This window comes from Piliocolobus tephrosceles, chromosome 3, assembly GCF_002776525.5.
Source record: "Piliocolobus tephrosceles isolate RC106 chromosome 3, ASM277652v3, whole genome shotgun sequence".
NCBI classification, from domain to species: domain Eukaryota; kingdom Metazoa; phylum Chordata; class Mammalia; order Primates; family Cercopithecidae; genus Piliocolobus; species Piliocolobus tephrosceles.
The window spans coordinates 108,427,953-108,439,606 of record NC_045436.1 but is presented as its reverse complement, the minus strand read 5'-3'; the positions used below and the strand labels follow the sequence as shown (position 1 = coordinate 108,439,606).

The 11,654-nt window shown below is 35.6% G+C and overlaps 1 protein-coding gene across 2 annotated transcripts in view; it reads left to right on the top strand.

Annotated features, from left to right (window-relative positions):
• CFAP299 (cilia and flagella associated protein 299) overlaps window positions 1-11,654 on the top strand; it is a 679,361-nt gene that overhangs the window by 650,217 nt on the left and 17,490 nt on the right. For both annotated transcript variants that reach the window (XM_023222552.1, XM_023222553.1), the window contains one exon: window positions 10,237-10,366. In XM_023222552.1, coding sequence (XP_023078320.1) covers window positions 10,237-10,366 — 130 coding nt within the window. The remainder of the gene's footprint in view (window positions 1-10,236; window positions 10,367-11,654) is intronic.

Sequence of the window (11,654 nt, the reverse complement as noted above, 5' to 3'; positions counted from 1 at the left end):
TTTTTTTTTTTTTTTTTTTTTTTCATTTCTGAGTCAACTTTCTTACTCATTATTTGTCTGTTTAGATTTTCTCTTTTCTCAAGATTCAGTTTTGTTAGGTTAGATGGTTCCAGGAATGTATCCATTTCTTCTGGGTTATCTAATTTGTTGGTAAGTGTTCATAATAGTCTCTTAAGATCCTTTGTATTTCTGTGGTATCAAACAAAAGGTCTTCTTTTTCATTTCTAACTTTATTTGAGCATTCTCTCTTTTTTTTAATTAGTCTACTTAAGATATGTCCATTTTATTTACCTTTTCTAAAAGCCAGCTTTTAGTTTTATTTGTCTTTTCTAATGTTTGTCTAGTATCTATTTCATTTATTTCTTCTTTGATCATTAGTGTTTCCTTCCCTCTGCTTAACTCTGAGCTTAGCTTTTTGTTTTTCTAGCTTCTTGAATATAAATTTAGATTATTTATTTGAGATTTTCTTCTGAATATAGGTATTTATCACTGTGAAGTCCCTTCTTAAAAGTGCTTTTACTGAATCTCATAAGTTTCGGTATATCATGTTTCCATTTTAATGTATCTCAATGTATATTTTATTTAGCTTTTGGTTTCTTCCTTGACTTATTGGTTGGTTAGGAATGTGGTGTTTGATTTCCACAAAGTTCTGAATTTTCCAACTTTCCTCACATTATTTATTTCTAGTCTTATATCATTGTGTCAGAAATTGTTCTTGGTATAACTGCATCTGCTTAAATTCCTAAGCAAAAAGAACAAAGCTGGAGGCATCACATTACCTAATTTCAAACTATACTACAAGGCTAAAGTAACCAAAACTACATGCTACTGCTACAAAAACAGACACGTAGACCAATGGAACAGAATAGAGAGCTCATAAAAAGGGCCACACACCTATGACTATCTTATCTTTGACAAATACGATTTTTTTAAAAAAGCAAGCAATTGGGGAAAGGATTCCCTATTCAATAAATGATGCTGGGATAACTGGTTAGCCATAAACAGAAGGTTGAAATTGAACCCCTTCCTTATATCATATACTAAAATCGACTCTAATTGATTAACAACTAAACTGTAATGCTTAAAACTTTAAAAAATCCTGGAAGACAAGCTAGACAATACCATTCTAGATATAGAAACAGGCAAAGATTTCATGACAAAGGTGCCAAAAGCAATTGTAACAAAAGCAAAAATTGACAAATGGGATCTAATTAAACTTAAGAGCTTCTGCATGGCATAATAAATTATCAACAGAGTAAATAGGCAACCTACAGAATGACAGAAAATATTTGCAAACTATGCATCTGACAAAGGGTCTATCCATTATCTAGAAGGAACTTAAATTTACAAGAAAAAAAAAAACAACCTCCTTAAAAAGTGGGTAAACTACATGAACAGAGACACTTTACAAAAGTAGACATACATGCAGCCAACAAGCATATGAAGAAAAGCTCAATATCAATGATCATTAGAGAAATGCAAATCAAAACCACAATGAGATGCCATCTCAAACCAGTCACAATGTCTATTATTAAAAAGTCAAAACAAAATTAGGTTGGTGCAAATAGTTTTTACCATTACTTTTAATGGCAAAAACATAATTACTTATGCACCAACCTATAAAAGATAATGATGAACTTGTGGAGAAATGGGAATACATATACACTGTTAGTAGGAGTGTAAATTAGTTCAACCATTGTGGAAAACAGTGTGGTGATTCCTCAATGACCCAAAAACAGAAATACCATTTGACCCAGGAGTCCCATGACTGGATATATACCCAAAGGAATATAAATCATTCTATGATATAAATGCATGTGTATGTTCATTGCAGCACTATTCACAATAGCAAAGACATGGAATTACCTAAATGCCCATCAATGGTAAACAAGATAAAGAAAACATAATACATATACACCACACCATGGAACACTATGCAGCCATAAAAAAGAACAAGATTATGTCTTTTGTGAGAACATATAGCTGGAGGCCATTACCCTAGCAAACTAATGCAGGAACAGAAAACCAAATATCATATGTTTCCCTTATAATTGGGAGCTAAATGATGAGAACTCATGGACAAAAAGAGGGGAAAAACAGATACTGAGGCCTAGCTGATGGTGGAGGGTGGAAAGGGAGAGGATCAGAAAAAATAACTATTGGGTGCTGGGCTTAGTACATGCCTGACTGAATCGTTTGTACAACAAACACTCTTAACATGAGTTTGCCTACATAACAAACCTGCACATGTGTTCCTGTACCTAAAATAAAATTTAAAAAAATAAAAAATAAAACATAAGATGAAAAAAATAAAACTTGTTATATGACCTAAGATATGATCTATTCTGGAGAATGTTCTATGTGTCCTTGAGATGAATGTATATTCTGCTGCTGTTGGATGAAATGTTCTACATCTATAATGTCCTATATCTGTTAGTTCCCTTTGTTCTTCAAATCCTCTGTTGTTTATTGATTTTCTGTCTAGGTGATCTATCCAATGCTATAAGTGGGGGTAGATGTTTTCTACTGTTATTGTATTGCTGTTGGTTTCTTCCTTCGGTTCTACTAATATTTGCTTTATACATTTAGGTGCTCCAGCATTGAGTAATACATCTTTATTAATTCATCTTGATGAATTAATCTCATTATTATACAATGACCTATTTCATTTGACAGGTTTTTTGTCTATTTTGTCTAAGAATAACTATTTTTTTCTTTTTTGGTTATTGTTGCACACAATATCTCTTTTTTTTTCTTTTCTTTTCTTTCTTTCCTTTTTTTTTTTTTTTGACAGAGCCTTACTCTGTTGCCCAAGCTGGAGTGCAGTTGTGTGATCACAGCTCACTGTAGCATTAATATCCCAGGCTCAATTGATCCTCCCACCTTAACCTCCTGAGTTGCTGGGGCTACAGTTGTGCACGGCCATGCCTGGCTAATGTTCTTGTATTTTTTGTAGAGACATGGTTTCACCATGTTGCCCAGGATGGTCTCTCAAATACCTGGGCTCAAGTGACCCGCCCACCTTGGCCTCAGAAATATTTTCTATTCCTTAATTTTATCTTATATGTGTCTTCAAACCTAAAGTGAATGTCTTGCAGGCGGCATATAGTTGGATCTTTTGTAGAAAAAAAATTGATTTAGTCACTCTCTATTTTGACTGGAAAATTTAATTCACCTAAATTTGCAGTATGTATTGATAGGTGAGGACTTTTATTGCCATTTCGTTGTTTTCAAAATGTTTTGTAGTTCTTGTTCTCTTTTTTATCTTTTGCTATTTTCCTTTGAGATCTGTTGATTTTTTGTGGTATTATATTTTGATTGTGCATTTTTTAATATTTGTTTATCTGCTACTGGTGGTTTGTTTTCTGTGTGACTACAATGAAGCTTACATAAAACATCTTATAGTTATGACAGGCTATTTTGAACTTATAAAACTTAACTTGGATCACAAACAAAAATTCTACACTTTTACTTCTCCCTCCATTTTATGTTATTGATGTCATGTCCCTATTTACACCTGTTTATAATGTATATTCATTAACAAGTTATTCTATAGTTATTTTTAATACTTTTTTTATGTAGATTACATTAGCATTAAAAATTACCCTTACATAATCATTATAGTATTAGAGGATTCTGTGTTGGAAACAGGCCCCCCAAAATCTGGCCATAAACTGGCCCCAAAACTGACCATAAACAAAATCTCTGCAGCACTGTGACATGTTCGTGATGGCCATGACCCCCACGCTGGAAGGTTGTGGTTTTACTGGAATGAGGGCAAAGAACATCTGACCTACCCAGGGTGGAAAACCACTTAAAGGCATTCTTAAACCACAAACAATAGCGTGAGTGATCTGTGCCTTAAGGACATTCTCCTGCTGCAGATAACTAGCCAGACCCATCCCTTTGTTTCAGCCCATCCCTTTGTTTCCCATAAGGAATACTTTTAGTTAATCTATAATCTGTAGAAACAATGCTTATCACTGACTTGCTGTCAATAAATATGTGGGTGAATCTCTGTTAAAGGCTCTCAGCTCTGGAGGCTGTGAGACCCCTGAGACTCCACACCTCTATATTTCTGTGTGTGTGTCTTTAATTCCTCTAGTGCCACTAGGTTAGGGTTTCCCCGACTGAGCTGGTCTCGGCAATTATGAATTAGAGTATGTACTTGTCTTTACCAGTAAGTTTTATACTTTTATGTTTTCATGTTTTTACTGAGTGTCTTTTTGTTTTATCTTGAAGAACATCCTGTAGCATTTCTTGTAAGGCAGGTATAGTGGTAATAAACTTACTTGATTTTTGTTCATCAGAGAAAGTCTTTATCTCTCCTACATTTTTTATGGATAGCTTCGCCAAGTAAATTATTCTTTGTTGTCAGGTTTTTGTTGTTGTTGTTGTTTCTTTCAGCACTTTAAGTACATTGTTTTACTCTTTCTTGACCTATAAAAATTCTACTCAGGTTTCTGCTGATGGTTTTATTATTTGGGGAGAGGGGAATGTTCTCTTTGTAGATGATGAGTCATTTCTCTTGCTGCTTACAAAATTCCCTCTGTCTTTGACTTTTGACAATTTGATTAGAATGTGTCTCAGTGAAGAACAATTGATGTTTAGCCTATTTGAGAATCTTTGTGCATCATGGATTTGGATGTTCAATTTTTCCCAAGATTTACAAAGTTTTATCTCATTATTTCTTTAAGTAAACTTTATTTTCCTTTCTTTTTCTCTGTTCCTTCTGGAACTCTCATATTACATGTACCATCTCATTTGATGGCATCCTATAAGTAATGCAGGCTTCCTTCACTCTTTTTCATTCTTTGTCTTTTTAGTCCTCTGACTGGATAATTTCAAATGATCTGCCTTTGAGTTTGCTGATTCTTTCTTCTGTTTGACCAAATGAGCTATTGTAGCTCTCTGTTGATTTTTTTTTCAATCATTGTAGTCTTCAGCTTTATGATTTCCATTTCTTTGTTGAATTTCTCACTTTATGTACTGCTTTTCTGATTTAATTAGGTGTAAATCTGTGTTCTTTTATAGCTCATTGAGCTCATATAAGATGACTATTTTAAATAATTTGTCACACAACTCGTAAATCTTCAATTCTTTTAGGTCGCCACATTAACTTTATTTTGTTCCTTTGGTCGTCTCATGTTTCCTTGATTCTTCATCTTTTTAAAGTTTTGTGTTGAAAGAAGCAGTCACATTTTCAAGTTGTTACTATCTGTCTTCAAAGAAGACCTTCAGAAGTCAGCTTAACTAGAGATTTTGAGGGTCTCTCAAGCCGTTTTTATGGGTAGGCCCACCCCACTGCTCCTTTTCCCTCCTATGAGGAAGTCCTGGGATTGTATGTCTTCTCTTGATCCTGTTAAGTCAGGCCAGGTGTTGAGAGCCTCCTCTTTATCTTTCACATGGCAATGCCCTGAAGTATTTAATCTTGTGTACCTTTTCCCAGTCCTGCAGAGATGAGCTGGCTGCTGATATACACGCACTCTCTGTGAGTATTTGCTCACACCATCTCAGCAGTGCACATAGAATGAAGAGGGTGCAAATTAGCCTGTAGGGGACCGTGCAGATGAGGTTTTCCATAGAGCTCACAGGTGGGCCTCTTGGTGGAGTCCATAAGCCACTTAGTAGGATATATGGCCATATTTTGAGATCTTCATAGTGGTTGTTTCAAAGCCTCATCCCTTCTTACCTGCTCCTAGTTCCCCCCAAGACTATTTAGTCATGCCAGTCACCTCAGTAATCTGGGAGTGGGAAGACCAATGTAAGCCTCTTGGGTACCATTCCATAAGACTAGGGAAGCTAGACCCTCACTCAGCTCTCACTTTCCCCTGCGGGGGAAATCATGGGCCTGTGAGATTTCCCTCGGCCTTAGGCTGTGCTGCCTTAGAAGAAAGTCATGTGGGTAAAGTGTAACTGTTGCTACCCACTTCAGTGTGTTTATCCTCAAACTTTTTTTCCATGAACAGGTTTCTAAAATCTCTCCACTGGACTTTTGGTTTCCCACAGATGCACACAATTCCAAGATCATTGTTAAAATTGCTGTTGCTGTGGGGGTGTGAGGGCTGAAGTCTCTTATTCCATTATCTTGCTGATGTCCCTCTGGCCTTTTTACTTTTCAATAAAATATTTTCATTTCACGAAAAGTTACCTTTGTGAGTGTTTTATTTTATTTTTGTTTGTACAAATTCCCTTAAGTACTAATATCTCTCTGACCTAAAAAATTATACCTTGTAAATATATATACAAATTACTCAACTTCATACTACTGTGCCATAATCAGTTGAAGGCCTAATTCAATTATTTTAATTGGGCATGAAGACAATGGTAAATATAAGCACACAGATAGGTACTGAGATGATATAGTTCTGTAATGAGTAATAAAATGATAATCAGAATAATTCAGAATATACAGTTTTTCCTTTGTATCTGTGGAGGATTGGTTCCAGGTCCTCCCATAGGTAGCAAAATCCATGAATACCCAAGTCCCTGATATGAAATTGTGTAATATTTACATATAATCTATGAACATCTCCTCTATACTTTTAGTCATCTCTGGATCACTTATAATACCTAATACAATGTAAATGTTGTATAAATAGTTGTTACACTGTATTATTTACGTAATAATGACAAAAAAAAAAGCCTGTATATGTTCAGTAAAGGCACATTTTTTCCCAAATATTTTTAATCCAGGGTTTTTATTCCATAGCTGTGGAATACAAAGGGCTGACTATATTTATATTTTACATATATTAAACTGCTCAGAGAGAATTCACACTGCCAGAAATTTGCCATGGATCTCAGTTTAAGAAACATTGTACTAGACCACTGTTTCCCAGGAACATGTTTTATTTCGTAGAAACTGTAATTACAGGACCTAACTGGAATATACTGGGTACTAGTTAAATGCTTGTTTAATTGAAAATTTCATGGATTTAAGGCAACCTAGATGTCATAGAAAATCATTAAACAGAGATTTTTCTCAACTAGCTCAACTCTTTCATCCTTACGTTTCTCCAAAGTCCAAATATCTTTCACGTACAGCTGTATTCATCTGTTCTCGCACTGCTATAAAGAAACATCTCAGACTAGGTGGTTTATCAAAAAAAAAAAAAGGTTAATTGGCTCATGGTTCTACAAGCTGTACAGGAAGCATGGCGGCACATGCTTTTGGGGAGGTCTCAGGGAGCTTTCAATCATAGCAGAAGGCAAAGTGGGAACAGGCACTTTACATGGCTGGAGCAGGAAGAAGAAAGAGACGAGGGAAGTGTACACACTTTTAAACAACCAGATCTCACAAGAACTCACTATCGTAAGGACAGTACCAAGAAGCAAATGTGCCTCCATGATCTAATCACCTCCTGCCAGGTCCCACCTCCGACACTGGGGATTAGAGTTCAACATGAGATTTGGGGAGGGACACAGATCCAAACCATGTTGATGGCTTTCAAATTTATCATCTTCATTTCAGCTAGCTGGATGGGAAAAAGAACATGGAAGGTTTTGATGGGCCCAGGCTAGTAGTGGCAGATAGCACTTTTGCCCTTCTTTCCATTGACTAAATTTCTATTACATGGCTACACTGCAAGAGAGACCATAGTTGTAGTCTGGAGGTCTACCAAGAAAAATTTGAAAATTTGTATTTTGATCAGCAGTCATATATGCTACAGAGCTTTAGGTAATGTAGTCACAACCAGTAGTGTGTGAGACAAAGAGTACATGTATTAGTCAGTGCAGGCTCTGGAGTCAGTCATTAATATTGGAATCCAAGTGATGTCATTTTCCTGTCAGTTCTACATAAATAAAATGGATATTTTATACCTACTCCATGGATTTGGTGAAAAGATTAAATGGGGTAATAGATTCATTAGACTTATTACAGTACCTAGCACATGACCATTATTAGGTAATTATTAATTTTTCTTAAATACTAATAGTTATCAGCTACTATAATTGGCAAGTGAAATAAAGCCTGTTTTCCATCTCTGCTTAGGAGAACAAAAGTATTGATGAAACAACCAAAATATCTTCATCAAAAGAACCATGTGCTATACAAATTTACTTTTGTTGTATAAAAAACATTTATATAAAATCTTCCTGGACTTCAATAAGACTTTTAACTTGGGGTCTGAGCAACAAGATAGGAATGTGCGATATAAACCATGCCACTCTAAGCACATCTCTGACTCAAGTATTTTGGTAGAATTACCTATATCTATATATCTCATAAATAATTATTGAGGTAGAAATATATGTAAAGTTAAAAATCACACCCACGTCCCCCACTCTAATGTGGCAATATCCTAACTGAATAGTCAGTAGGATGAATACCAAATTATCATTTTCATTATGAATTAAACTGAATTGGAAAATCCAGCTGGGGTGCATAGTCAAATTGGCTCCTAATGCTACAGACTCATCCATTGAATTGACTGCCAATGCTACAGACTCATCCCCTGCCATCACTCCACTGGGGGCTGAGCCTGCCATCTTAAGCTTCGCTTGTGAAGGCTTATTAAGTTGAGGGCCTAAAAGGCCATGAATGGACACTTCTTCTCAATTCACTAATCACATAGTCATTCCTGTTTTCTTAGGGAGAATTGACTAAACAGACAAAGATGTTTGGAAAATTACTTTTTCTTACTCTGTGCCTCAGTAGGGCAGACATTCTATGTTCTGGCCATAGAAAAGGTAGTAGGGGAAGAAAATTGTTCTCACTGATATGCCCCCCTCCCAGTGATATAAATATATGATCTATATAATCAATCTTTTCTAAGTATTGAAAATTTTGAGGGTAAACGTTGCACTTTTAGGTAACAATATGAAAGTGGTAATAATGATGCCTCAGAAAACAATATAATTCAGTGAGCTTAAACAATGAAGTTTACTCTTTTCAAAAAAGAAAGGGAGTAATAGAGGGCAAAACAACCTAGAAACAGGATCAGAAGAATATCATTAAAAATAAACATTACAAACATTTGAGAGGCACCCTGGTTTATGTTATTTCTGTGACCATCATTTTAAAAGCAAATATATATTAGAAATGTGTTAGTAGGAATAAGATAAATAAAAATAACTAGATTTTTATTTTATATTTTACAAGATATGTAAGAAAGTATAAATATATTGCGCATTCTTTCAACTCATATGACAGTGTTACATTCATTTCTGACAAGTAAGTACAAAACAGAATGTAGAACAAATAGGAAGTTTCCATACAAAATATAAAAATAAAATGAGCAGGGCATGGTGGCTCACACCTGTAATCCCAACACTTTGGGAGGTCGAGGTGGGCAGATCATGAGGTCAAGAGATCAAGACCATCCTGACCAACATGGTGAAACCCATCTCTACTAAAAATGCAAAAATTAGCTGGGCATGGTGGTGCACGCCTGTAGTCCCAGCTACTCAGGAGGCTGAGGCAGGAGAATCGCATGAACCCAGGAGGTGGAGGTTGCAGTGAGCTGAGATCACGCCACTGCACTCCAGCCTGGATACAGAGCAAGACTCCATCTCAATAAATAAATAAATATCAAATGCTTGAAGGCAATATTGAAAAATAGAAAGTGCATATGTGTGCTTTGAAACAGACAAATTTGGGTTGAAATATTAGCCCTGTGGCATATTAGTTTCAAGACTTTAATGATGCTATCTGACCTCCCCTAGTCTTTTTGCTTTGTCCATGAAATGAGAGCAACTTCATATGGAGATTATGATAGCATAGATTACTTCATGTGTGGCCCACGGTAACCACTCAAACATAAATAGTTTCCTCACTCCCTGAGAAACATATTTTTGAGGAAAAAAATGGAACCTGAAAGAAATGAATTTATTTGAAATTGTTTTGAATGAAAGAGGTGATTTAGTGTGCCCTCCCTTCCAGTAAACAGTCTCTTAATACCCCGAAGAACCTGCACTAGAACGAATAGCCTTAAATTGCATCAATTTTCATCTTGACTTCCTGGGAATGTAATAGTACTGTAATAGGCCCTAGGTCTTCTGTGTCCAGAAAATCATGCAAAACCATCATATATATGTGTCTAAATGATTTGAGAATAACCCAATGTAATCTCTTGTGCAAGAATTTTCAACTTAAATGTGTTCTACATGGTTGTATGGCAGGTTTGTTCCCCACTTATCTTATGACTGAACTTCCCCAAATAGTTCTTAAACTATATTTGTCAATTTAATGCATTATACATCTTAATTCCTAATACATGTTTATTTTTATAGCTTTTACAACTGGGACGCTGATATTGCTGTTTGTAATTCAAGTCCCAACTATCAAGTGATTGCCGATAATCCAGACGGCTTACTTTTCAGATACAAAAGAGACAGAAAACTTCTCAATGTGGACCCAAAGGTAATTCTTCTTTTACACTTAGGTATCTCTTCACCTGTTATTGTATTTTTGCCACTGTTCAAAAAATCTGTTAAGTATTTGACACTCTTAAGTTGTTAAATTTAGAAAGGAAATAGCACTTTGAAACTTAGAGCATGTACTACCTTTTAAAAACCACTCCATAGCTTCATAAATCATTAGAAATTAATAAGAAAGGGTTTAGGGGGAATTTAAATAGAACTCACAAGTGGAAACACTTCTCCATGCCTAGCATAGAATTGCACCAGGGAGCCAGTAGGCCGCGCATGTGCTTCCCCGATCCTGGAGATGTCCAGCCACTTGTTGCTGTTAGTGGGGAGGAGCGTCATTTAGAGAAGGGAGACTCTCACCTTACATTTGTACTCAGAATTCTAATACCCCTCTGTGTATGTGACTAACACTAAAAATGGTTTGGTTCTTAATGTACTTCTAAGTGCTAATTTGGAAAACACTTTTATTTAAATATTTTAAAGACATGTCTCATGATATTTTGAATTTGTTCAAAGATAAATATTTACATCTTGCATATTTTCAAAGACTGCGTTTGAATCATGACTTTTTATTATGATTTGTCATATGTCTAGGGATGGAAGTTGAAACTTTGCTTGAAGTCATTATGTGTTTGACTTGTATCAGTGGGTTTCATTTTGTTGTTGTTTTTAAATTTTGAAAACTATGATTCACATGAAAGCACCAGTATAAACTCCAAAAGCAAGAAAAGATTCTTTCATAGTAAAATAAATAAAACTTGTGTGATACACATGGAATATGGACAAGGATGGGCCAAAGGAAAGGGGAGTCAGGTTATAAAAACTTTTCCAAAAATTTTTAGAAAACCAAAGTTAAAAATCCAATCTGTATTTCATATCCACTTAGTACAGTTCCTTGCACATAAAAAATGCTAAATAAGCCAGGCACAGTGGCTCACACCTGTAATCCCAACACTTTGGGAGGCTGAGGCAGGCAGAGCACCTGAGGTTGGGAGTTCGAGACCAGCCTGGCAAACATGGAGAAACCCCATCTCTACCAAAAATACAAAATTATCCAGGCGCGCTGGTGCATGCCTGTAATCCCAGGTATTCAGGAGGCTGAGGCAGGAGAATGGCTTGAACCTGGGAGGTGGAACTCTGTCTAAAAAAAAAAAAAAAAAAAAAATGCTAAATAACCATGTGTTTAAAGAATTCATGACCAAAATTCTGTAGCAAGAAATAGATGATTACCTGAAATGAGATTCAGCTACAAATATCAGAAATGCCTAGGTAGTAATTTA